We start from the raw sequence: 27,500 nt of genomic DNA, 5'->3' as shown, positions 1-27,500 counted from the left end.
CAGACCGTATGGTGGGTCATAAATTGGGAGAATTTTCACCTACTCTAAATTTCCAGGGACATGCAAAAAATGATAATAAATCTCATCGTTAATATTAATTCCATTAATATTAAAAAAAAAGGCAAATCAAATATAAATATTTTTCGTTCATTAAAAAGAGGTGAATCTTATGATAAATAAAAGAAAGAGAAAGAGAGACCCATATACAGAAGTATATGCTTTAGGCCAACATATATGTATGTCCCCTCACAAAGCACGAAGAATAATTGATCAGATTCGTGGACGTTCTTACGAAGAAACACTTATGATACTCGAGCTCATGCCTTATCGAGCATGTTATCCCCTTTTTAAATTGATTTATTCTGCAGCAGCAAATGCTAGTCACAATATGGGTTTCAACGAAGTCAATTTAATCATTAGTAAAGCCGAAGTCAATGAAGGCACTACTGTGAAAAAATTAAAACCTCAGGCTCGAGGACGGGGTTATCTGATAAAAAGATCAACTTGTCATATAACTATTATATTAAAAAATATATCCTTATATGAAGAATATGAAGAATATAACATATGATCAAAAAACCGGGGATGGATAAAAAAAATGAAATCCACAGATACGACATTTCATGATATGTATAGTAAATAGTGGGGGATTATGGGACAAAAAATAAATCCACTTGGTTTCAGACTTGGTACAACCCAAAGTCATCATTCTCTTTGGTTTGCACAACCAAAAAATTACTCTGAGGGTCTACAAGAAGATCAAAAAATAAGAAACTGTATCAAGAATTATGTAAAAAAAAATGCGAAAATATCTTCTGGTATTGAAGGAATTGCACGTATAGAGATTCAAAAACGAATTGATGTGATTCAGGTCATAATATATATGGGATTCCAAAAATTATTAATAGAAAGTAGACCTAAACGAATCGAAGAATTGCAGATGAATGTACAAAAAGAACTTAATTGTGTGAATCGAAAACTCAATATTACTATTACAAGAATTACAAACCCCTATGGGCACCCTACTATTCTTGCAGAATTTATAGCCGGACAATTAAAGAATAGAGTTTCATTTCGCAAAGCAATGAAAAAAGCTATTGAATTAACTGAACAGACAGATACAAAAGGAATTCAAGTGCAAATTGCGGGACGTCTTGACGGAAAAGAAATTGCACGCGTCGAATGGATTAGAGAGGGTAGAGTTCCTCTACAAACCATTGGAGCTAAAATTGATTATTGTTCGTATACAGTTAGAACTATTTATGGGGTATTGGGCATAAAAATTTGGATATTTCCAGACAAGAAATAATAAACCCTTACTTGAATTGTCTTTACATTATATCCATTGATAGAACAAAAAATGACAAACTCTTTCATTCTTTTTTTTTTTTTGTTTTGATTAAACAAAACAAAAAAAAAAAGAAGCAATTTTAAGTCTATTTCTATAGGGTTAAATAAAATAAAAAATTCGATTGATAATTTGATATAATTGCTATGCTTAGTGTGTGACTCGTTGGTTTTTTAGAGTCAGGATTAAAAAAAGGACTGACCCATACTATGAACTAATAAGTATAAGTATACAACTAATAACCAACTCATCGCTTTACATTATCTGGATCCAAAGAAACAATCAAGATATGATATATTGGTCATATCATTGTAACAATTGAAATCCTTTTTACACAAACAAAAGAAAAACCAATCTGATTATGAGTTGTAAATCAAAATAAAAAATTATGCAGATAAGTGGAAGGGTGAAAGAAAGAAAAAGAATATCAAAGAATATCAATGATATATGATTCCAATATGTAAGGTCTATGAGTCATCATATAAAAGCTAATGTAGTAAAGCATCAATACCAATTGATCTATAATTAAACTAATCCGTTCATAAAACAAAAAATCAAGAGCCTCGAGCCAATAAAGACTGAGAAGATTGACTCAAGAACAAAAAGGCTCCATTGTAAAATTAAGACCTAACCATTAATGGAGAAGCGATGGGAACGACGGAACCTGTAAATACATAAGATTTTTTTGAAAACAAGTCTTAATGATTTATTGGGAGGATAGCGAAAAGAACCATAAGACAATCCATTTATTCTGAAAGATCATGGGTTATCTCTACAAATGAAATAAATATTGAAAGAGTAAATATTCGCCCGCGAAGTTTTTTTTTTTTTCTTGGATTTCTAAATTTTAGCGATCTGATATCAAAATTATAATATCAAAATTATACATAGAAAATTCTATTCTATATATATATATATTCGTTTTAACCTTATAAAAAAAAAAAAAAACAAGATTATCTAAAAAATAAAAAAATTATCTATAAAAAAAAAATACATAATTTTTTTATTTTAAAACATAATTTCAATTAAAAAAAAAAATTTAAATATAATTTATATATATATTAATATATATAAAATATATAAAATATAAAATATATAAATACTAATTTCCATTTTAATAATCTATATAATCTAATAAATAGATCTATTAGATTAAGTAAATAGATTAAGTAAAATTACAAAGAATCCCACGATTTAGTCTATTATTTTTTTTTATTCATAAAGCACATGTATATTTTTTTTAATCATTTCATTCGCGAGGAGCTGGATGAGAAGAAACTCTCATGTCCGGTTCTGTAGTAGAGATGGAATTGAGAAACAACCATCAACTATAACCCCAAAAGAACCCGATTCCGTAAACAACATAGAGGAAGAATGAAAGGAATAGCTTTTCGAGGTAATCGTATTTGTTTCGGCAGATATGCTCTTCAGGCACTTGAACCCGCTTGGATTACATCTAGACAAATAGAAGCGGGGCGACGAGCAATGACACGAAATGCACGCCGCGGTGGAAAAATATGGGTACGCATATTTCCCGACAAACCAGTTACTTTAAGACCTACGGAAACACGTATGGGTTCGGGGAAAGGATCTCCCGAATATTGGGTAGCTGTCGTTAAACCAGGTAGAATACTTTATGAAATGGGCGGAGTAGCAGAAAATATAGCGAGAAAAGCTATTTCAATAGCAGCATCAAAAATGCCTATACGAACTCAATTCATTATTTCGGGATAGGAATATAGAACCAAAGGAAAAGACCTTTTGGATGCAAAAAAAAATCACAAGTTCCTTTTTTTTTTTTTGGACAAACAATATATCTTTTTTTCCTTTGCATTAAAATAACAGATTAAAAAAAAATGATATGATCCAATCTCAGACCCATTTGAATGTAGCGGATAACAGCGGAGCTCGAGAATTGATGTGTATTCGAATCATAGGGACTAGTAATCGCCGATATGCTCATATTGGTGACGTTATTGTTGCTGTGATCAAGGAAGCAGCACCAAATTCACCTCTAGAAAGATCAGAAGTAATCAGAGCTGTAATTGTACGTACTTGTAAAGAACTCAAACGTGATAATGGTATGATAATACGATATGATGACAACGCTGCAGTTGTCATTGATCAAGAAAAGAAATCCAAAGGGAACTCGAATTTTTGGTGCAATCGCCCGGGAATTGAGACAGTTAAATTTTACTAAAATAGTTTCATTAGCACCTGAAGTGTTATAAGAAAAAAAAATTATAAGATATAAGATGAGATATAACATTTAAAATTAAGATGAGACCATGATATAGTTATAGTATTTATACCATTGTTATAGTATTTAAATAAAAATTAAATAGAATTAAAATTAATTAGTAAATTGTGTTTCACGCATATACCTTAAAAAAAATTAATTCATAAAAAAAAAAAAAAGAGTATGTTGATTATATCAAAACTAGAGAGAAATAATAATTTTAGTTTATCATGGGTAGGGATCCTATTGCTGACATAATAACCTCTATAAGAAATGCTGACATGAATAGAAAAGGAATCGTTCGAATAGCATCTACTAACATCACCGAAAACATTATTAAAATACTTTTAAGAGAAGGTTTTATTGAAAATGTCAGGAAACATAAGGAGGGCAACAAAAAATTTTTGGTTTTAACCCTACGACACAGAAGGAAGAGGAAAGAACCCTATAGAACTAGTCTAAATTTAAAACGGATCAGCCGACCTGGTCTACGAATCTATTCTAACTATCAAAAAATTCCTAGAATTTTGGGCGGGATGGGCATTGTAATTCTTTCTACTTCTCGGGGTATAATGACAGACCGAGAAGCTCGACTCGAAAGAATCGGCGGAGAAATCTTGTGTTATATATGGTAATCTTTCTGATATCCGAATTGTATCCAGACTTCCTATTTGTGAAAAAAAAGAGAAAGAACGAGTTTCTAATATTATTCCTCTTAAATTACATTAGTTGATACTTTAAAAGGATTTTTTTTTTTTAATGGAATGAAAGAACAAAAATGGATTCAGGAAGGTTTACTTACTAAATCACTTTTTCAATAGTATGCTCCAAGTTCGTTTAAATAATAAAGATCTGGTTTTAGGTTATATTTCAGGAAAGATCCAACGTAGTTTTGTTTTATACGTATACTACCAGGAGATAGTGTCAAAAATGAAGTAAGTACTTATAATTCGACCAGAGCACGTCTAATTTATAGACTCCGAAACAAAAAATTGAATGATTAGGCAGTTTTTTTTTTTAAACTTTTAAATAAAATTCCTTTCACTTTCATAGGGATACAATTCAAGATTTCAAAATTAAAAGAAACTCATTTTCTTCAAAAAAAATATGTATATTCAAAATTTAATTTTTTAATTTAAGGGATGGCAAATATGAAAATAAGAGCTTCTGTTCGTAAAATTTGTGAAAAATGTCGACTGATACGTAGACGAGGGCGAATTATAGTAATTTGCTTAAACCCGAGACATAAACAAAGACAAGGATAATCTTTCTAAGCAGAATGCTCTAAAGGATCCGATGTACAAATAAAAAAAAAAGATTTATTTTGACATGAAATGGATATATCCATAAAACTCTGACTTATATTTATGAGATGATAAAATATGGCAAAACCTTTACCAAAAATTGGTTCACGAAGAAACGGACGTATTGGTTCGCGTAAGAATTCACGTAAAATACCAAAAGGAGTTATTCATGTTCAAGCAAGTTTTAACAATACTATTGTGACCGTTACAGATGTACGGGGTCGAGTGATTTCTTGGTCCTCCGCTGGCACTTGTGGATTCAGGGGCACAAGAAGAGGAACGCCATTTGCTGCTCAAACCGCAGCAGGAAATGCTATTCGGACAGTAGTGGATCAAGGTATGCAACGAGCAGAAGTCATGATAAAGGGTCCTGGTCTCGGACGAGATGCGGCATTAAGAGCTATTCGCAGAAGTAGTATACTATTAAGTTTCGTCCGGGATGTAACCCCTATGCCACATAATGGCTGCAGACCCCCTAAAAAAAGGCGCGTGTAAAAAAAAATATTGAAGAGATTTCAAGAGAAATAAATAATTCAACAATTTCAATATTATTATGGTTCGAGAGAAAGTAACAATATCCACTCGGACACTGCAGTGGAAATGTGTTGAATCAAGAACCGATAATAAACGTCTTTATTATGGACGCTTTATTCTGTCTCCTCTTATGAAAGGCCAAGCCGACACAATAGGCATTGCGATGCGAAGAGCTTTGCTTGGAGAAATAGAAGGAACATGTATCACACGTGCAAAATCTGAGAAAATACCACACGAATTTTCTACTATAGCAGGTATTCAAGAATCAATACATGAAATTTTAATGAATTTGAAAGAAATTGTATTAAGAAGCAATTTGTATGGAACTTGTAACGCATCTATTTGTGTCGAGGGTCCTGGATATGTAACTGCTCAAGACATCATCTTACCGCCTTTTGTGGAAATCATTGATAATACACAGCATATCGCTAGCCTAACGGAAGCAATTGATTTGTGTATTGGATTACAAATCGAGAGGAATCGCGGCTATCGTATAAACCCAACAAATAACTTTCAAGTTCAAGACGGAAGTTATTCTATAGATGCTGTATTCATGCCTGTTCGAAATGCGAATCATAGTGTTCATTCTTATGGAAATGGGAATGAAAAGCAAGAGATACTTTTTCTCGAAATATGGACAAATGGAAGTTTAACTCCTAAAGAAGCACTTCACGAAGCCTCCCGGAATTTGATTGATTTTTTTATTCCTTTTCTACATGCAGAAGAAGAAAACTTACATTTAGAAAAAAATCAACACAAAGTTACTTTACCCCTTTTTACTTTTCATGATAGATTGACTAAATTAAGAAAAAATAAAAAAGAAATAGCATTGAAATACATTTTTATTGACCAATCAGAATTGACTCCTAAGATCTATAATTGCCTCAAATGGTCCAATATACATACATTATCGGATCTTTTGAAAAAGAGTCAAGAAGATCTTATGAAAATTGAACATTTTCGCATAGACGATGTAAAACATATATTGGGTATTCTAGAAATAGAAAAACATTTCGCAATTGATTTACCAAAGAATAAAATATAAATCCATTGGATTTATATTCATTTTCATCTTTTTTTTTTCTAAAGAAGATGCAAATGAATTTTGAATCTTTAGCACAAATCCATATATTCGCGAAATAGATCAAAATTTTAATTGAATGGATGTTATCTAGGGAGAATTCACTTTGAAGCGACTATTCCCTAGATATACACGTCATGATATTTTATTTTACAATTGAATCAATTTGAAAAAGACCTAAAGTTAGGGATTTATCAATAGGTAATGTTGCTCCAATACCTAACCAAAGGGCTACCGCAGTACCAATCAAAAAGACGGTTGTCGCAACTGGACGACGAAATGGATTTTGGAATTTATTAACATTCTCCAAAAAAGGTACTGTTAATAATCCTGCAGGTACTGAAACCATTAAAAGAACACCTAATAACTTATTGGGTACTGTACGAAGTATTTGAAATACGGGAAAGAAATACCATTCAGGCAATATTTCCAAAGGCGTTGCAAATGGATCCGCAGGTTCACCAATCATTGATGGTTCTAGAACTGCTAATCCTACATTACATGCAATAGTACCTAGAATTACTACTGGAAAAATATATAAAAGATCATTGGGCCATGCAGGTTCTCCGTAATAATTATGACCCATTCCCTTAGCCAATTTAGCTCTTAATACAGGATCATTCAAGTCAGGTTTTTTTGTTATTGGGATAGGTGAATTCTTATAGATCCATCCTCCGAAAGAACCGGACATGATAATTTTTCATCATCCGGCTCGAGCAAGAATCAAACGAATCAAAGAGATCCATATAAAAAAATCTTGTATGTCTAGATGTTATAAAATCTATATTTATAAAATCTATATCTATATGTTAGCCATGTCTACACATATATGAATGATTTTATGTTATGTAATAAAAAATTTTATGTAATAAAAAATTGACTGGATTCCTTTTTCCAGAACTGCAATTATCCATTGCAAGGAATTCGTTCTTACAGGTAAATGCTCAATACCCAAGTAGGCCTAAAAGGTGATCATGATCAAGTACTTTTTGGGTCGTCTCAGACCTTTCGATTGGCCTTTATCTCAAAAAAATATCGAGACTTTTTACATACAAAGGATTTACTTGTTACTAATATAGTTTAGCCCCTGTCATTCTTTAGATCCCTTATTTCACTTCACTCCGATAGTATCATAAATCGGGTCAATGCAGAGAAAATGACTGCATTTCCATACTATAAAGTATTAAGTAATAGTAATTAAGTAAATGTTAAATAAATAAAATAAATAAAATAAAACTAAGTATAAATAAGTAAAATAGCTAAAATAGAATATAGATTCTACCACATCACTTATTCTACTGGGTTTTACGGAGCCTGTTCATGCACAACATGATTGGATCTGATCATAGAAAAGATTCTCTTCAAGTGAACCAGCCTATCCTTTGTATGGGGCTTACGCAGTGGTTGGAACAAAGACACATTTGGTTATTAATTCCAATGTGGCGGATAAAGGCATATATCCGCACGGCTAAATCAATAGTCCAAGTCACACACTCCCATAATCCATTTTTCTCTTAGAGAATTCACTTCAACTATTCATGTCAAATAAAAAACACAATTTTTTGGAGTTGAAGGGAAATATCCAAATACATGTCTTATTCTTTTCAATAATCCATATTTGTAGCAATGAAATACTATTCTTCCTCCCCCAAACGATCAATGGTTGATTACAAATATCTAGAATTTATATTCTCTATTATATTCTGTATTCTCTATAAAGGACCTGAAATACCCTGCTTACGTATCATTGAAAAGTGCATTAACATAAATACGGCAGTAAGAAGAGGTAATACAAAAGTGTGTAAACTATAAAAACGAGTCAAAGTGGATTGTCCTACACTAGCACTTCCGCGTAATAACTCCACCAAAGGCGATCCTATTACAGGAATAGCTTCCGGCACGCCTGTTACAATTTTGACCGCCCAATAACCAATTTGGTCCCAAGGTAAGGAATAACCAGTTACACCAAAAGATGCGGTCAATACAGCAAGAACCACGCCCGTAACCCAAGTCAATTCACGAGGTTTTTTAAAGCCACCAGTGAGATATACACGAAATACGTGCAGGATCATCATTAAAACCATCATACTTGCCGACCATCGATGCACTGAGCGGATTAACCAACCAAAGTTAGCCTCAGTCATTATGTATTGAACAGAAGCAAAAGCCTCAGTAACGGTCGGACGGTAGTAAAAAGTCATAGCAAACCCCGTAGCTACTTGTACTAAAAAACAAGTAAGCGTAATTCCTCCTAAACAATAAAATATGTTGACATGGGGAGGAACATATTTACTAGTTATATCATCTGCAATTGCCTGAATCTCGAGACGTTCTTCGAACCAATCATAGACTTTATTGAGATAGGTAAACCAAAAGGACTCCCCCTCCGAGAACCGTATATGAGAATTTCATCTCGTACGGCTCAAACAGAACCACCCAAATACCAGTTGAAACAGATATGTGTAATATAAACTTCTTAATCCTATGATTCAACAGTTTTCTCTGAAGATGATGATACGAAAAAAGAAAAACCCGAAAACTCTTCTTTGTGGTTATAACGCCAAAATATCAAGTCGGCTCATTCATCTCTTGGTATTGATTGTTACAGGCCTCTTGAATCTTCTATTTACCCATTTTTTTCCTTGATTTAGTATTTTTATTTGTATGTAACGCAATCTTATTGCTAGGAATTTTCTTGTTAAGATCCTATAAATCGATTGAAACCTCAGATTCATACTAGAACCACGATGATTTAATAAAACCCTCAAACTAAAGATTCCTTGAGTAAGAACCGTTGTATCATCACTTATTCAATGAATATAAATATAATGAGTAAAAATCCAAAGAAAGGTTTATCCTTTGATCAAACATAAATTAAAAGTTTAAAAGAAGAAAAATCTTTCAATTTATACCTTCTAACTCTTTGAAATTTTTTGGAGTCCGGTCACGGGATCTGAATATTAAGTATGAATCATAGTTCTAATACTTCGTAATCTATTTCATATATTCCGTGCTCCAGATACTAGAATAAAAGATACTAGAATAAATACCTGACGAGGTAAAAAATCATCTCTATCAAGATGACAGACCCACTCTCTGTACTATCAATAGGATAAATTATAACAAGTCGCACACTCATATTCCAGAAATACAGAAAAAAAAAAAAGAAATTGCACGATCGAACTACCAAAATAGAATAAAAAATCCGAGACCAAAACGAAGCGTTTTGTATTGAAAAGCTAGGACTTAGTGGTTCTTGTAAATCTAGTTCATTGAAATTCCATCTAGTAAAACGGAAGAATTATAAATCTCCAAAATAATAGATAGGAATATCGCAAATAGAGCCATTGCGACACCCATCAAAGGAGTAGTTCCCCATCCAGGAGCTACTTTACCATATTCCGAATTCAATGGTTTCAATAAATCCCCTACAATAGTTCGTCTTGGACCAGATCTAGAACTACCCTCCACGCTTTGTGTAGCCATAAATCCTATTTGTATTAATTGAGATCTGTTGACTTTGTATACCATTCCGTTGTAAATAAATGATCTTATTATAGATCCATTGGGGTCTTGAAATTATATAATATATAATAATGGAAACAGCAACCCTAGTCGCCATCTCTATATCTGGTTTACTTGTAAGTTTTACTGGGTATGCCTTATATACTGCTTTTGGGCAACCCTCTCAACAACTAAGAGATCCATTCGAGGAACACGGGGACTAGTTGAAGTAAAGAGCCTCCCAATATTGGGAGGCTCTTTACTTCAATTAAGATAACGAAAAATCATTTTACCTTTTTAGTTGGAACTTTAGGCGGTTCTCGAAAAAAGATAGCGAAAAAAATTATTCCTAAAGTTGAGACTAAAAGGAATGTATAAACCAATGCTTCCATAAATTCAATCGTGGTTTACAATTATAGCTTTCATACCTGTTTATTTTGGATCGTCTCCCGGATAAAAAAAGAACAAGATTCAAATTAAGATGTCTCCGGTACCTTAATGTCAAATTACAAAAAGAAAATAGAGGCGAAAAATAAGAAATAAAATTTTGTATCAGACTACTTGTCTTCTTGTAGTTGGATCTCCAAGTTTTTGGAATGCTCCAAATTCCACTTGAGCATCTAAATCTGGATCAATACCAGCAAAAACATCTCTGAACAAAGTTCGAGCACCATGCCAAATGTGTCCGAAGACAAAGAGCAGAGCGAACGAAGCATGTCCAAAAGTAAACCAACCCCTTGGGCTGCTACGAAAAACACCATCGGATTTCAAAGTAGCACGATCTAATTCAAAAATTTCACCCAATTGAGCGCGTCTAGCATATTTTTTCACAGTAGCAGGATCACTATAACTGACTCCGTTTAGTTCGCCACCATAGAACTCAACAGTTACACCTACTTGTTCGACACTATACTTCGACTCTGCCCTTCGAAAAGGAACATCGGCTCTAACAATTCCATCTCCGTCTACCAAAACAACCGGAAATGTTTCAAAAAAAGTAGGCATACGACGTACAAAAAGTTCACGCCCTTCTTTATCTCTAAAGATAGGATGTCCTAACCACCCAACAGCTATTCCATCCCCGTTGTCCATTGAGCCTGCTCTGAACAACCCACCCTTTGCCGGATTATTGCCGATGTACTCATAAAAAGCTAATTTTTCGGGAATTTTAGACCAAGCTTCGGATAAACTTTGATTTTCTGCTAGACCAGAACTAACTCTTCGATATATTTCTTGCTGGAAGTATCCTTGATCACATTGATAACGAGTGGGACCAAATAATTCAATCTGGGTAGTTGCTGAACCATACCACATAGTTCCAGCAACAACAAAAGCTGCAAAAAAGACAGCCGCGATACTACTGGAAAGGACAGTTTCAATATTTCCCATACGTAATCCTTTGTATAAACGTTGGGGCGGACGGACACTAAGATGGAATAGGCCCGCTAATATGCCCAATGTCCCCGCTGCAATATGATGAGAGGCTATTCCTCCCGGAACAAAAGGATCAAAACCTTCCACACCCCATGCTGGACTTACAGGTTGTACCTTTCCAGTTAGTCCATAAGGGTCGGACACCCATATTCCAGGACCATACAATCCGGTTACATGAAAAGCGCCAAACCCAAAGCAAGCCACCCCGGAGAGAAATAAATGAATTCCAAAGATCTTGGGCAAATCCAAAGAAGGTTTTCCTGTACGTTCATCGCAAAATATTTCGAGATCCCAATACACCCAATGCCAAATAGCTGCCAAGAAGCACAAGCCAGAAAACACAATATGCGCCCCAGCCACGCCTTCATAACTCCAAATACCCGGATTCGTTATAGTTCCTCCTGTGATACTCCAACCACCCCATGAATTGGTTATTCCTAAACGAGTCATAAAGGGTATAACGAACATACCTTGTCTCCACATTGGATCGAGAACGGGGTCAGAGGGATCAAAAACTGCTAATTCATATAGAGCCATCGAACCGGCCCAACCAGCAACCAAAGCTGTATGCATTATATGGACAGACAGCAAACGACCGGGATCATTCAATACGACGGTATGAACACGATACCAAGGCAAACCCATGGAAATACCCCTTTATTAACGAAAAATAGACACTATGTAACTTTATTGCACTGGAAAAAAGTATGTTATGGACCTCCCCTTTTAAGTGGATTATCTCGTAGAAAGAATTAATATTTTTTTTCTATTCTTTTTTTTTTTATTTTAGTAATAATAATAATGTAACAATTCTGTTTGTAGGAACAAAGAAAAGAGAAGCAGATCTATTCTATACCCGATAAGTACCAATACGCAATGGGGAGTTGACTCCATTTTATATGAGCAAATGCATAGAGATTTGTTCATTACTCAAAAGACCTATTCGTAAAAATTGGACTCTATTTGTTTTGTCTTCCTTTATTTTATTTTTTATAAACTTATCGAATCCACGCAAAAAATATTATAAAGGCCAATATTATTAAGACAATAAATTCATTGTTACGTTTTCACATTAAAGTAAAATAGAGTACTTAATTTTTTTCTTTCATTTAATGCCTATTGGTGTTCCAAAAGTCCCTTTTCGAAATCCTGGGGAAGACGATTCAATTTGGATTGACGTATAGTGCGACTTGTCAGATATATTGGGTCATATGGAATTCCCCCGTTCTCTCCCCCGATTGAGATATCCTCTGTTTCGCCCAAGAAAGATTGAATAAATCATCAAAAATTTGGAGCGTGAAGTGCAATGAAGTCCAATTAGATCTAGGCTTTTGAGGTACCCAGATTAACATTATCAATTAGAATAATTTATGGTTGGCTTGTTTGGATCAAAAAAACGAAGTATCCAGGCTCCGTTTAGAAAACCCAATTGATAATATATCTATTATGATTACTTCTTGTATCATATCCTATTTATAAATTTTATAAATTAGGAAAAATTTCAAACTGCTAATCATATTCCATCGAAAAATATAAATAGAATGAATACGTCAAATATTTGGCAGAAGGCGTGAAATTAATTAAATAAAAAAAAAAGAAGTTGTAACAAAAAGACGCGGTATTGGGGCATTTGCCCTATATGTGCAAATAAAAATCGGGCAGATCTTTACTCGGAGTAGAGCACAAACCTAAAAGAATTGAAGAAGCCCATTCAGGAACAAGAAAATGCCATCGTGATTTGAATTAAATTTCGATGAAAGAATACATCAATGAGAAGTTAGTTTGATAAGTTTAATAAATTTTTTTCTAGGTAAACGCGTCAAAACTCATCTTTCTTGAAAAATGGAAGAAAAGACCCTTCATTAGAAAAAAAAAGGTTAAAAAGTACTCACTATCAAAAAAAAGAGGGCTGGAATCTACACATTGATTCTTTTTTTATTTTCACGATTTTTGTTGAACCATATGCATCAAAAGGTGCATGTACGGTTTCTAGAGGATAGATTTTTATCCTAATCAACCGACTTTATCGAGAAAGATTACTTTTTTTAGGTCAAGATGTTGATAGCGAGATCTCGAATCAACTTATTGGTCTTATGGTATATCTCAGTATAGAAAGCGAGACAAAAGATTTGTATTTGTTTATAAACTCTCCCGGCGGATGGGTAATACCCGGAATAGCTATTTATGATACTATGCAATTTGTGCGACCCGATGTACAAACAGTATGCATGGGATTAGCTGCTTCAATGGGATCTTTTATTCTGGTCGGAGGAAAAATTACCAAACGTTTAGCATTCCCTCATGCTTGGCGCCAATGGGTTTTTATTTGAAAGAAAAAAGAAAACTATGCCTTCGCCATATGAAATATAAATATTAAGTAATAATAGCATGGCATTTCGAATTCGATATAGATATAAGAATTTTTTTTAAACATTAGATTAAACATTAGATTATGTATCGAAAGAGTAGTATGAGATATTAAGGGTATTTCTTATTTTATTCTATCTTATTCTATCAGAGGCCTGTTTCAGCGTCACAAACTTTTTTGTTTTCGCGCCAGAAGACTTTTAACACTATTTATGTTATGAAAGAGTACGAAAAAAAGATTATATTCTTTTTTTTTTTTTTTGAAAAAAAAAAAGAAACTTTGGGATTGCTAAATCACTGATGAAATAAAGCAACGGGACCACCATAGTATTTTTGTTTTTTAACTCCTCCCAAGGAAAGGGTGGTTATTGGATCATTTACTAATTTAAGCCTGATAAACTATATATATTTTTTTTTCTTCGAGGAAAGGTAAAAGTGAATTCTATTGTGGAGCCGTATGCAATGCACAAACAATGCCTGTACGGTTGTTCAATTCTATCTTTTTTTTTCTTATTATTCTTTATCTCTTCTCGTCACTTTATTATTTATTATGCGAGATAAAATAACCATTTTTTTTCTTATATCATCAGGGTAATGATTCATCAACCTATTGCTGGTGTTTATGAGGCACAAATAGGAGAATTTGTCCTGGAAGCGGAAGAACTACTGAAACTGCGAGAAATCCTCACAAGGATTTATGCACAAAGAACGGGCAAACCCTTATGGGTTGTATCCGAAGACATGGAAAGAGATGTTTTTATGTCAGCAACCGAAGCCCAAGCTCATGGAATTGTTGATCTTGTAGCAGTTGCATAAGAAATAGCAGAAATTTTCCTGCAAATCGCAATTTGAGATTTTATTTTCTTACCAGAATTTCAATTGAATATTCTATTATTTTATTAATAATTAATATTTAATATCTATTATTCTATTAATATTTAATAGAATATTCATATAGAAAAAATTCATAATCATCCGGTTAGGATCGATCTAAACCAGCCCATTATGCTATGCATACGATTCAACATGCCAACTATTAAACAACTTATTAGAAACACAAGACAGCCAATCAGAAATGTCACCAAATCCCCCGCTCTTGGGGGATGTCCTCAGCGCCGAGGAACATGTACTAGGGTGTATGTGCGACTTGTTCAGATCGTGAGCTTGGACAAAAGAAAGGAAAAAATTTTCCACTATCTGTGATCAGTACGGATGAATAGAATAGAATGGAAGAATCCCCTTCATTATCTAAAAAAAAAGATTTATCATATTCGTCTATTGTGTATCAAATTTATGGTTTCATTGGTGCAAATTCAATCACCTCAATTTTCAATTTAAAACGAGAAAGAATTTCCCATTGGTAGGAAATGATTATCCATTAAGCAGGGAAATCTTATTTAAATTAAAAGGCCAAAATTTATGCCCCTACTCTTGCAAGAACGGACTAATAGGGTCAACTAATTAACTAATCCTCATAATTAAATACCGTTACTGTATAGATAGATCTCCTTGTGAAAGGCCTATTACTGGATAATTCATGGGTAGAGCCGCCAAAGAGTGTGAACTGTACACGTTAACAATAGCATTGATTAAATGATTAAATGAAGGAGGGGGCTCCGGTGTATAGAGAAGACCTCACCGTTTAAGAAGTAACCATAGAAACGATGGAACCCACTATTTATTTATCATTTTTATCTATTTCTATTTACTACTTATTTTTATTTATAATATTTTTATTCGATACCCAATATCAATACAGTTTCTTATTTCGAGGTGAAATGCCTCAAACAAAAAAAATCGTGGTTGGGAAGGTTATAGTAGCAAAAGCCGTTGGAATTATTATTTTATACACTGGAAGAATCCGTTTTGTTATTATAGAAAAGGGGAAAAAAAAGAATAACTGAAAGAAAGGAAATCAATTAGTTATTCATCAAAATTTCGTTTATTCAATGACCAGAATTAGACGAGGATATATAGCTCGGAGGCGTAGAACAAAAATTCGTTTATTCGCATCAAGCTTTCGCGGGGCCCATTCAAGACTTACTCGAACTATTATTCAACAAAAAATAAGAGCTTTGGTTTCGGCCCATCGGGATAGAGATAGGCAAAAAAGAAATTTTCGTCGTTTGTGGGTCACTCGGATAAATGCAGTAATTCGCGATAGTATGGTATCCTATAGTTATAGTAGATTAATAAACAATCTGTACAAGAGACAGTTACTTCTTAATCGTAAAATACTTGCACAAATAGCTATATTAAATAGGAATTGTCTTTATATGATTTCCAATGACATTCTAAAATAAAAATAAGGAAATTGAAAGGAATTCGTGGAATGTTTTACATGGAATTTCCTGAAGAATGATTTCGGGGAAGGTAGAATAGAAATTAGTATGATAAAATATAATGATAATATGATCAAGTAAAGTAGTCAAACTGAGCAAAAACATTTTTTTTTTCGAAAAGAAATAATAAACAAACTTTCTTCTTCCCCAATTCGTTTTTTTTTTATTACGACACGACAATCCAATTTTTTTTTTTCGGATTTTTTTTTGAACAAAACATCAATCTACGTTTGAGTTCGGATTGGAATTTTGATTCAATTGCGGAGTAAGCCTGTTTTTTTTTTTTTTTCTAGTTCTAAGATCAATAGTTATAGTGACCAACTCGCTTTTTTTCAAATTGTTTTTCATTATTAAGAAAAGGTAACGAAGATAAAATACGAGCTTGTTTTATAGCAATAGTAATTAATCGTTGTTGTTTTAAACTCAATCTATTCACCCGTCTAGATAATATTTTTCCTTGTTCACTAATAAATCGACTAATTAAACTCATATTTCTATAATCAATTTGATCCCCCGATTGGATCGGGGGCAAACGCCTACGAAAAGATCGCTTGGACTTAAGAAAAAGTCGTTTGGATTTATCCATGGTTTGTTTATTCCTTATTTCGCAAATCCTATTTCGTTCAATTAGATCAAAAATGATTTAGAATTAAGAAATAGGATTTTGCTTGTTTATTTTATATTTCAATATAAATATATAATTCATTTTTTATTTAATTTAAATATATTAAATATATTAATTAAATATATTAAATAGAAATTGAATATAAAAATTTAATATATATATTAACATATTATATATTAAATATTAAATTAATATATCATTTATTTATATAATTTCTTTATTAATTTATATAATTTCTTTATTTATACTTTATTTATATATTAATTTTATTTATATATTAATATGTCATTTATGTCATTTTTCATCTTCCTTGTAAAGGTGACACGCAAGCGATCGGTTCCATCTATTTCTTTATCTCCCCGTGAATTGTATGTTTGTAACAATAGCGACAGAATTTTCTCAATTCCAATCGACTAGGCGTATTGTGTCGATTCTTTTGAGTAATATATCTGGAAATACCTGTTGATTTCTTATTAACACTGTTTCGAGCACAAGTGGTACATTCTAAAATAACTCTTATTCGGATATCCTTACCCTTGGCCATGAACCTCCTTGGGATTTTTTATTCACTCAATTCTTCTATTTTCCGATCCGAAGTGAAAAAGAAAGGAACGACAAAAATAGAAGTTGCTAATTCGAAATCAAATTATGAAAGATTTCATTGCAACTAATATAGTAATAATAAATAATACAAAGATTTTAAACAATATTTAGATTAGAAGTTTAGATTAGAATTACAGTACAGTATTTCATTTAAGCATCTTATAGAATACTATTTTACTAACCACATTTCCGTTCCCTTTTTCTTATTCTTAATTTAATTGAAGTTAATTTACTTTACTTGAAGCCGGGACCCCGAGTTCCGAGTTTTGCTGAGGTTGAATCCACTTTTATTCTTTTTTTTTTTTTTATAACTTATTCTAATTAAATAAAAAAAGAGGAGGGGATAGTAGTCACAGATATTTAATTGTATCTCTAATCTTCTTCACCCCCCCCCGCACGTTGATAACTAGAATGAAAAAAAAGGGAATGTCAACGCATCTGGGAAAAAACGATTGATCTCTATCAATAGACCTGCTAAAGACCCAAACCATAGAGTACTTATTACTGGTGCTACAGATAAATATGTTTTTAGATCTCGCATTTTAAATCCTCCTTCTTTATTGTTATTGTAATAAATAATGTTTATTGTTATTGTAATACATAATGATAATACATATAATCAGATGTATATGTAATTTAATCAGATGTATATGTAATTAAAGGCCATTTACATTTGTTTTGTACGCGGAATCTCTAATTCAAATCAAAATGTACAACAATTTGATAGATAAGATTTTCCTTTTCTTAAACTTAAAAAAAGAAAATATGTCCATTTTTCCAAGTTTTCGCGAAATTTACGTAAGTTTATTATTTTATTATTATATAATATAAGTTTATTATTATATAATATATGATATGAGACCAAAAAGAAAAAATGACAATGTATATCAATGGAGAAAATGAAATAAGTATGTGGAAAACAAAACGGGTATTCTTTACAATAACATTGTAAACCAATTGAAAGGGATGTAGCGCAGCTTGGTAGCGCGTTTGTTTTGGGTACAAAATGTCACGGGTTCAAATCCTGTCATCCCTACCTATTACTTCGTCTCTGAACAATAACGAGGGATCAATTGAGATCCATTAAAATTGGACATACCTAATCTTTAATTTTTATTATCTTATACTTATATATGATAGTATAGGGATTCAAGATATATTGGAGTTAAAAAAAGAATCTTTTTACTTACAGTTTCCTTTTTTGTGATTGTGATAAGAAAGCGCTCTTAGTTCAGTTCGGTAGAACGTGGGTCTCCAAAACCCAATGTCGTAGGTTCAAATCCTACAGAGCGTGATTCTGTTCTTGTTTTGTTAGGTCAAATTTTATACGGAAAAAATGGAAGAGAAATCTGAATTTGACCTCCTGCGGATTAAAGAAAGGAGGAGGTCAAAAAAACAAGGTGTTAATTAATCAAAGGTCCAACTGATCACCACGTCTGTATTGTAAATATGCAGTTACAAATAATCCGGCCAAAGTAATAGGAATTAGACCTAAGACGATTCCAAATAGAAAAACTTCAATCATTTCAATTTATTTGAAAAAGAGAAAAAGAGAGGTAATATCTATCCTTAAATATTAATCCATATCGCCCATAAATTTCAATAACCAAAAATTGTAAATTTACACGGTAAAGAACTAGAAAATAGATGGAATACTGTCAAAAAATTTCCTTTTCTTTTTATAAATTGTTCATTCAATTAATTTCAAATAAGTCGTATCTTGCTCAGACCAATAAATAGAACTGAGGTTATAGTTAAAGCCGCTAGTAGAAAACCGAAATAACTAGTTATAGTAGGCATGAAGGAGCTAAATAAACTTTTTTTTTATACATATGCTTGTAAAGCAAAAGCATTTTCCTAAGTTAAATTTTTTAAAAGATAAAAAATACGAGGATAAACAAAAATACCAAATGAAAGAATAAGTTCAATTGAGAATTTTTTTTGATTTATTTTTATTTATCAATCATTATCATTATAGATTATAGACGGCACTAATAAAATAGAGTGATACAGGTAGAAAAAAGAAATCAATTTATCATCTATGATATCTACTTATACTCTCGTGATTCCGAATCAAGAGATTTGTTAGACAACTCTTGATAAATAAAATAGAAAACTAATATTACAATAAAATATTACAATAATTAAATATTATCAATATAAATATTAATAAATAAGAAGTAAATAAATAAATAAATAAAATAGTAAGTAATAAAAACTGTGTTGTATAACTTTATTCAAAAAACTTTCTTTGAATTACTACGGAAATCACTACAAAATAAAATTGGAAAATCATTTCTATTTTGATAGTTTCTTTTAGTTTATTTTAAAATTGATTTTTAATATTTATTTACTATTTATTTGTATATTTGTATCGAATTTGTGTCATTTTTCATTTTAAAATTGAATTTAACTCTTATTAGATTTATTAGTAGATTCATTCACACAATATCTCGAATAAGAAAAAAAAGTATCGCATGATCAGATCACTCGAAAAAATAAAATCTTTCTTTTGTTTTTGTACAAATAGATTCTAAGACTAGTAATTCCAATTATCTTTTTCTTTTCTAGATTTTACATTTTTTCCATATTAAAAAAAACTTCTTTTCTTTGTAGTTAAGTGTCAAGAAAGACCTTTTGGATCTAATACACGAATACGTGCATCGCGAATATTGATTATTCCAATTATTTTTTTGTTGTTCTACTTCTTTCATCGAATATTCTCTACTACTGGTACTTGTTAATGGATGACTAACCAATTCCTTAAAATGAAAAAGGGGGATTCCAAAAAAAAACCCTTCTTCTATAACCACAAAAGTTTTAGATTTCACATCTAATTGAATTGCGGAAATATGATAATCTCCTTCATAAATTATTATTGCAACCCACCGAATTCGCATTTTACCTGATCTTATACAGTTCTACAGCAACAAGAAAAATAAAAGAAGAAAGAGATTATCTAGGACTTCATTTCAATACTGATTGAAGTTGCGTTGCTGTGTTAGAAGAAGGATAGCTATACTGATTCGGTATACTTTAAATAAACCCTTGGTACAATATTGACGATCTCACAAAGATGAAATTTCGGTGAAATTTCATTTACTGATCTCATCTTTTACAGAATCGATCCCTTTTGATTGTACAAGAATATGTGGAGCTCAGTATGTCTGGAAGCACAGGAGAACGTTCTTTTGCTGATATTATTACCAGTATTCGATATTGGGTCATTCATAGCATTACTATACCTTCCCTATTCATTGCAGGTTGGTTATTCGTCAGCACGGGTTTAGCTTACGATGTATTTGGAAGCCCTCGTCCAAATGAATATTTTACCGAAAGCCGACAAGGAATTCCATTAATAACTGGCCGTTTTGATCCTTTGGAACAACTCGATGAATTTAGTAAATCTTTTTAGGAGGCCCAATGACCATAGATCGAACCTATCCAATTTTTACAGTACGATGGTTGGCTGTTCACGGACTAGCTGTACCTACCGTTTCTTTTTTGGGGTCAATATCAGCAATGCAGTTCATCCAACGATAAATCTAATCCCAATTAATTATAGAACTATGACACAATCAAATCCGAACGAACAAAATGTTGAATTGAATCGTACCAGTCTCTACTGGGGGTTATTACTCATTTTTGTACTTGCTGTTTTATTTTCTAATTATTTCTTCAATTAATAGAAGAAAAGAAAATAGTAGAATAATAAAATAAATAAGAATAGGAATTCTCTTATCCCATCGGAAGGATATCATCTCATAATTATCTATGACTGTTTATGTCTCTAGCATGACCACTTGATTAAATGTGGAGGGAAGTGGGATAAATGGCCGATACTACTGGAAGAATTCCTCTTTGGATAGTAGGTACTGTAACTGGTATTCTTGTGATCGGTTTAATAGGCATTTTCTTTTATGGTTCATATTCCGGATTGGGTTCATCCCTGTAAGTAATCGGGTGAACTGAGTTGTAGACATAAAAACGTAAGAACTCAATGGACCCCCTCTTTTCTCTGTCTGATTCGAGGGGGTCCCGTTGAGTTTTTAATAATCATAATACTTTATTCGTATAAGTGACAAAATAGATTAAGTGACAAAATAGATTGCCTAAAAATTTTTGATATTTCAAATATATCAAAAATTCTATTACACTTTTTTCGGATGGTATTTTTGAAAAAGTAACTCCATTAATTGATTTAGAACATTTGTTCCTCGACAGTATCTATCGATACTTTCAAATCAAAGTTATAAGAGGAATTACTCGATTTCTTTTTCCTAGATGGCATAATATATATTATATATATTTCTGTCGATCCCATATCATATCCATTTTTCTATACTAATAGAACCTTACTCTATTTATTTTAGTATCTCATCAAAGTTGAAATTTTTTTAGAAGTTCATCGAAGAAGTTCTATTTGCTCAAAAAATTTCCTTTTCTTTTTTTTTTTGTTTGTCCACTACTTAAAATTTTTTTTATACGTAATAAATCGAATTTATACGTATAAAATTGAAAAGGAAGTTATGATAAACCTAGAAAAAAAAAATATAAACTAAGAATAGTATTGAGGAATGGGATCAAGAATCATTATTATTTTATTTTTATTTTGACACAAGAAAGGGATGTGGAAAATTCCTTTTCTTGTGTCGAAGACTAGGAAGACGAATAAAATAATACCTCCTAGAATCCTTTGTTCCCCTTTAATTTAGCCTTTGCTTTTCCGCTTACTTATTTTATGCTTAGTATCTAGTCAAATTGGATTCTATTAGAATAGAAAAGCTATTGATCCACTCTATGACAGTTAAATCTGACAATAGTAAAAAAATCACACCGCTCCCATTTTTTTAGATTAAAAAAAAACACAAAAGAACAGAGAGGATAAAATCAAATAGTCTTCTTACCAATATACAGATTATAACTAGAAATGCGGTACAAGTAATTCTCAAAATCTGGTATAAAAAAAATATAAAAAAAAGCAAAGAGCTTTTCACAATTTTTTTTGATCATACATAATTACCAACAAAATTTTTGTTCTTTTTAAGAACTTCATGTTGATGAATTTACAGATCTAGAAATTCATTTCGGACAATTGAACCTTCTCAAACTGTTTCTTTTTAAGAACCAAAAAGATTTGTGCCAAAATAACGGATGCCAAGAAGAACAAAAGGCCTTGGACACGTAATGGGTCTTGAAGTACTATTTCTGCATCCCCCTGACCAAATCCACCCACATTAGGATTACTCGTTAATGGTTGATCAAGTTTGATGGATTCGCCTTCTGAAACAAGAAGTTCTGGTCCTGGAGGTATAATATCAATCACTTGACGTCCCTCTGACGCATTCGTTATGGTTATTTCGTACCCCCCTTTTTCTTTTCGTATGATTTTGCTTACTATACCTGCTGCTATAGCATTATAAACCGTATTGTTGCTCTTGCTCCCGTCGGGATAAATCTGACCCCTTCCCCTGTTTCCGCCTACATATATGGGATATTTTAAAAAGTGAACATCTTTCTTAGCGGCGGGGTCCGGAGAAAGAATAGGAAAGGTAATTTCACTATATTTCTGACCAGGAACAGGACCTATCACAAGAATATTTTTTTTAGTGGGGCGATAACTCTGAAAAGACAGATTTCCCATCTTTTCTTTCATCTCTGGCGAAATACGATCGGGAGGGGCTAATTCAAACCCCTCAGGTAAAATAAGAACAGCCCCCACATTCAAAGCCCCCTTTTTACCATTAGCAAGAACTTGTTTCAGTTGCATATTATAAGGAATTCGAACAACTGCTTCAAATACAGTATCTGGAAGTACCGCTTGTGGAACCTCAATATCCACGGGTTTATTAGCTAAATGACAATTGGCACATACAATACGACCAGTTGCTTCCCGTGGATTTTCATAACCCTGCTGTGCAAAAATGGGATATGCATTTGAAATGGATGCCCAAGTTATTATATATATCATGAGCGATACGGAAATGGAACGAGTAATCTCTTCCTTTATCCAAGAAAAGGTCTTTCTGGTTTGCATGGTCCAATCATTGATCCTGAAAATTTCTACAATAAAATTAGGTAGGTCGCTAGTATAGTTCCCTATCCACGATACTGCTATTTACTGAAATATTTTTACTAAAATAGAAAATATAGGAAGAGAATCCCTTGGATGTATAGAAAAAAGAAATATGTATATATAAAGAAAGATTTTGAATGTTTTACTTATGTACAAAATAACAAAGATTCTAATTGGATTCATGGATCATTTTTCAGTCATTCATTGAATGATAAATCACTACAAGTGACGGAGATACACGATTTAAATAACGGAAAATCCAATATTTAAAAATGGTATCGAGAATGACTGGAAAAGTGGAAACAAGGCCAGATATAATTTGATCGTTATGAGCAAATCCAAAATCTTTGTAGACGGAGCCGATCATTAGTTCCCAACCGTGAGGTGAATGGAATCCTATACATAAATCGGTTAATAAAAGAATGGAAAAAGCTTTTATTGTGTCGCTTAAATTATATAGGAATTCTTGAACCCAAGAATTAAGAATAATAAGTTTTTCATTACTTAGAATAGAATAACCCCTTAGAATAACGAAAGAGATTATATTTGTCGAGAAGTGAAAAATCGTATGGATACGATCCTCATTGTGCATCTTGATCAATTGGATCGTTTCTTTGTGGATTCCGATACGAAACTTTTGTAGATGTGTTTCCGGGTATTCCTTTATCATTTCGTCTAAGCGAACGAGTTCCTCTAATTCTATGAATTTTTCTAGAATACTTTTTTCTTGGATATCATTTAAAAAAGTTTCGGATTTACTAATATTACACCAATTAATAACCCAAGATTCAAAACTTTTATTAAATAAAAAAGAGATCCACCAGGGCAAAAAAACTATAGATGTAAGATATAGAAGGGGAATAAATGTTTTTTTTTCCATTTTTTCGTCTGTGAATTTTTAAGGAACTCACCTCATTTATTGATTCTATATGATCTAATATTTCTATCAAGCATAAGTTCTATTACAAGGCTTCGAACTTATGAATCTATTCCCTGTTTTTTATTTGTGAGTCAGTGTTTAGTCCTTGAATTTTGAAAGAATACAAAAAAAATATAGCCTAAAAGAGTACACAAATGAAGAAAAAAAATATTGTTTCTAGATATCTCATCAAATTCGAAGCAATTCCCTCTTTTCGATGAATGTCCTAAAGAGCCGCCTCAAATTCGGATTTCAAGATGAAAGAATTCCGTTCTATCAACAAAACAAATATTTCGAAAAAAAAAAATGGCCAACTTGCCCATATTCCACAGGAATAATTGAGAAAGGTTTCGGAAGAATATTGTGATGTGATAATCAAAAATGAGTGGCAAAAGCAAAATAAGACAGAAAAGTTATCATTCTAAGTGGTCCAGCCCTTTGTTCATTTTCATTAAGGAGGACAAAAAAAAGATAAAAAGAAACGTCGATTGACAAAAGAAAGGAGAGATAATTTACAAGATATGATCTATCCATATCTAAATCTAACGCATCAATTTCAAATATTGAAAATAAAAAGAGAATTTCTTTATTCTATATTTTATTTTATTCCGAAATTCCAAAACGCTTTGTTTTGCTCTATGAGATGGGTCTATTTTTTCGATTTCTTACTTGTTTTGTTACTGAATTTAGTGAATTTACATATGCATAAAAAATTTTGCAGATAAAAAAGTTTTATTTTCTAATTGTTCCATATATGTATAATATACGCCTTCTTTGGTTCATCAATATTGTAAAGAAATTTCAGTTAAATTATGCTATAGAAAAAAAAGAGGACTTTTGGATTTTTTCGCTCCTGCTAAGAAAATGTTCATTCTTCAGCTCATTTCAAAATACTTCAATTGGTACACGCAAAAAATAGGCCAATTCCGCTACTTTTTGCTCAATTTCTCGTGGAGTCAAATTCTCATCAGTACGAGTCAAAGGAATAGCCCCCCGGCCTCTGATTTCCATATAAAGGACACGCCGAGCATAAATACCCTCTTTAACTTCTATTCTAATAGACTGAATATCTTTCATAAGGAATCGTAGTAAGATGCGACGATTTTTTCCCGGAAATCCCCAGCGAAAAATACACACTATTCCTTCTTTTCTATCGAATCGATCATAACCACTACCTACATTCCACAAAATTGTGCACCACAAATAAGAACTAATAAATAGACCGGCGATCCCATAGAAAGACATCACGATCCCTTGTGGGAAAAAAATTATTTGCTGAGACGGAAATAAAGATATCAAATTTCTGCCAAGATAGCTGGAAATTCCAACCAATAAAAATCCCAATGAACCTAAAAAAAGTATAAAGGCCCAGCAGAAATTACTTGTTTTTCGAGACCCCGCTATAAGTTCTATCCATATACGTTCTGATCGCCAACTCATACTAGATCCGGTTGCTTTTTATTTGAAGTGGGAGACTAGCCCAAATGAATTTGACTTTCTTTTTTTTTCCGAAGTAACTTTCCTCAACTCGCACTATTCTGATGTGAATCTTTAGGAGGAATTCATCGAATTCGTTAGATTTAAAATAAAGGGGAGCTCCCTCATATGATCCTCTATCTACGCATATATAAAAAATATATAAAAACATTGGCTTTGCATTTATTTCAGGCATCCGCCGCAGTCTCAATTTTTTTTTTTTTTTTTTCAAATAGTTCACTTACTCATATATAATATTTACGCCTACATAAGAACCCTTTCATTTTCGTTTATGTTTGAAGGGAGCAGCCTGTATGTTATATCATATTATACTAAATAGATATCTGTATTATGATCCAAGTCTAAGTCTTGAAAAAAAAAAAAAAAATGAAATCTACCCCCATCGTACCTAATTGGATCTAAAAAATCTTGTTTTTTTGAATATAAAGAAATAAAGAAGCCATTGCAATTGCCGGAAATACTAAGCCCACTAAAGGCACAAGAATGGAGGGGGAGTTGTTGAGAATTGTCATAGAATGAGTACCTCGATTTAATATTTGTACCTGTTTTTTATTATTTTCTTATTATACTTATATTTCTAAAATATTATTAGAAAGGTATCTTATAATCATTATAATTCCTATATAATTATACTAAGTATATCTAAGTGAGTATATATAATAAAATAAAGTGCAACGAGTGTAGAACTAACTAAATAACTTATTCATATTTCTACATGAAATATATATGATAATCCACTTATTTGTTATTCTTCTTTTATTATCTTTTTTTCTTGTCTTATAACTTTTATTTTCTTATTTTACATTAATAAAATAAAAATAAAGAGTTTTTCCGCTTAAAAATTCCTCCAAAATTCGTTATAATTTATAATCCGATCCGTCAATAGGAATTTTTAGTAAAAAAGGAAATTCCCGGGATATATATATATAAATATGCAAGACTCTATATTTTCTATGCATAGGTAAGAAAAGAACATGAAATTCGTTTTATTTACCTTGCCAATTTTTTTTCCGTGAAAAAAAAATTCACTCTTTTTTCTTGTTGATAGAAGTTTCTTAATTAGTAATCAAGAATATCGGTAAAAAAAAAAAAGTTACCTACATGATTCGTTCTACAATTTACTCTTATGTCAGAAAAAAATCCATTCTTCAGATTTTTCCTTTGATTCCGATAAAAAAAAAAGACCTGCTCGCCATAAAAAAAAGAATTAAATTAATTTAAATTTAATTAACTAATTTAATTAAGTTTAACTTTTAACTTTTTAACTTAAGGTTTCTACTTGATTTATGATTCAAAGGAAAGAAATCGTGGAGCTGAAGTAACTCATTCAGAACGCCTTTTAAAAGATTACGCGGTACGATTAGATCAAATAAGCCCTTATGGAATAAAAATTCGGCCGATTGCGAACCTTCAGGTACTGTCTTATTCAATGTTTGTTCAATTACTCTTTTACCTGCAAACGCAATATAGGCATTAGGTTCAGCAATAATGATATCCCCCAACATACCAAAACTAGCTGTCACCCCACCAGTCGTAGGAGATGTAAGGATTGATACATAAAATAACTTTTTATTTGATTGATAATCATATAATGCAGAAGATATTTTAGCCATTTGCATCAAGCTCA

At 32.1% G+C, this 27,500-nt stretch overlaps 4 protein-coding genes, 2 non-coding genes and 1 pseudogene across 7 annotated transcripts in view; 4 read left to right on the top strand and 3 right to left on the bottom strand.

Annotated features, from left to right (window-relative positions):
- The first annotated feature begins 2,722 nt into the window (after window positions 1-2,722).
- Window positions 2,723-3,548, top strand: LOC131176832 (50S ribosomal protein L16, chloroplastic-like). The gene is made up of 2 exons (XM_058141864.1): window positions 2,723-2,972; window positions 3,241-3,548. The coding sequence occupies exons 1-2, from the start codon at window positions 2,723-2,725 to the stop codon at window positions 3,546-3,548; spliced, it is 558 nt and encodes a 185-aa protein (XP_057997847.1).
- A 1,277-nt stretch (window positions 3,549-4,825) lies between these two features.
- On the top strand, window positions 4,826-6,513 carry LOC131176829 (DNA-directed RNA polymerase subunit alpha-like). Its single transcript, XM_058141859.1, has 2 exons — window positions 4,826-5,380; window positions 5,487-6,513. The coding sequence occupies exons 1-2, from the start codon at window positions 4,970-4,972 to the stop codon at window positions 6,468-6,470; spliced, it is 1,395 nt and encodes a 464-aa protein (XP_057997842.1). The 5' UTR covers window positions 4,826-4,969; the 3' UTR covers window positions 6,471-6,513.
- A 138-nt stretch (window positions 6,514-6,651) lies between these two features.
- LOC131176828 (photosystem II CP47 reaction center protein-like) lies at window positions 6,652-12,101 on the bottom strand. Its single transcript, XM_058141858.1, has 5 exons — window positions 10,564-12,101; window positions 10,431-10,450; window positions 9,801-9,997; window positions 8,239-8,884; window positions 6,652-7,178 (listed from the first exon to the last, which is right to left on the bottom strand). The coding sequence occupies exons 1-5, from the start codon at window positions 12,087-12,089 to the stop codon at window positions 6,652-6,654; spliced, it is 2,916 nt and encodes a 971-aa protein (XP_057997841.1). The 5' UTR covers window positions 12,090-12,101.
- A 6,242-nt stretch (window positions 12,102-18,343) lies between these two features.
- On the top strand, window positions 18,344-18,417 carry TRNAP-UGG (transfer RNA proline (anticodon UGG)). Its single transcript has one exon. It is a non-coding gene; the product is annotated as a tRNA-Pro (tRNA).
- A 184-nt stretch (window positions 18,418-18,601) lies between these two features.
- TRNAW-CCA (transfer RNA tryptophan (anticodon CCA)) lies at window positions 18,602-18,675 on the top strand. Its single transcript has one exon. It is a non-coding gene; the product is annotated as a tRNA-Trp (tRNA).
- A 2,379-nt stretch (window positions 18,676-21,054) lies between these two features.
- LOC131176830 (cytochrome f) lies at window positions 21,055-25,816 on the bottom strand. Its single transcript, XM_058141861.1, has 2 exons — window positions 25,269-25,816; window positions 21,055-23,419 (listed from the first exon to the last, which is right to left on the bottom strand). The coding sequence occupies exons 1-2, from the start codon at window positions 25,814-25,816 to the stop codon at window positions 22,456-22,458; spliced, it is 1,512 nt and encodes a 503-aa protein (XP_057997844.1). The 3' UTR covers window positions 21,055-22,455.
- Window positions 21,799-27,500, bottom strand: part of LOC131176824 (acetyl-coenzyme A carboxylase carboxyl transferase subunit beta, chloroplastic-like) — a 6,990-nt pseudogene continuing 1,288 nt past the window's right edge. Inside the window, exon 1 of the transcript XR_009146698.1 lies at window positions 21,799-27,500. This exon is cut by the window's right edge and continues 1,288 nt beyond it. The product of XR_009146698.1 is annotated as an acetyl-coenzyme A carboxylase carboxyl transferase subunit beta, chloroplastic-like (transcript).

Source organism: Hevea brasiliensis, unplaced genomic scaffold (genome assembly GCF_030052815.1).
Source record: "Hevea brasiliensis isolate MT/VB/25A 57/8 unplaced genomic scaffold, ASM3005281v1 Scaf254, whole genome shotgun sequence".
In the NCBI taxonomy this organism is placed as follows: Eukaryota; Viridiplantae; Streptophyta; class Magnoliopsida; order Malpighiales; family Euphorbiaceae; genus Hevea; species Hevea brasiliensis.
Note: the sequence above shows the minus strand (reverse complement) of the source record. Positions and strands in the feature narration are given on the sequence as shown.

Bases quoted from the DNA above. Each gene is read 5' to 3' on its own strand.
- LOC131176832 (XM_058141864.1), top strand. From the start codon at position 2,723: ATGAAAGGAATAGCTTTTCGAGGTAATCGTATTTGTTTCGGCAGATAT. The intron at 2,973-3,240 runs GTAGAATACTTT...ATTTGAATGTAG, and splicing joins GGTAGCTGTCGTTAAACCAG to CGGATAACAGCGGAGCTCGA.
- LOC131176828 (XM_058141858.1), bottom strand. From the start codon at position 12,089: ATGGGTTTGCCTTGGTATCGTGTTCATACCGTCGTATTGAATGATCCC. The intron at 10,451-10,563 runs ATACAAAATTTT...CGGGAGACGATC, and splicing joins ACAAGAAGACAAGTAGTCTG to CAAAATAAACAGGTATGAAA. The intron at 7,179-8,238 runs GTATTTCAGGTC...GTTCTTTCGGAG, and splicing joins TTCAATGATACGTAAGCAGG to GATGGATCTATAAGAATTCA.
- LOC131176829 (XM_058141859.1), top strand. From the start codon at position 4,970: ATGGCAAAACCTTTACCAAAAATTGGTTCACGAAGAAACGGACGTATT. The intron at 5,381-5,486 runs GTGTAAAAAAAA...CGGACACTGCAG, and splicing joins GACCCCCTAAAAAAAGGCGC to TGGAAATGTGTTGAATCAAG.
- LOC131176830 (XM_058141861.1), bottom strand. From the start codon at position 25,816: ATGAGTTGGCGATCAGAACGTATATGGATAGAACTTATAGCGGGGTCT. The intron at 23,420-25,268 runs ATTTTGAAATGA...CAATGATTGGAC, and splicing joins TTGCGTGTACCAATTGAAGT to CATGCAAACCAGAAAGACCT.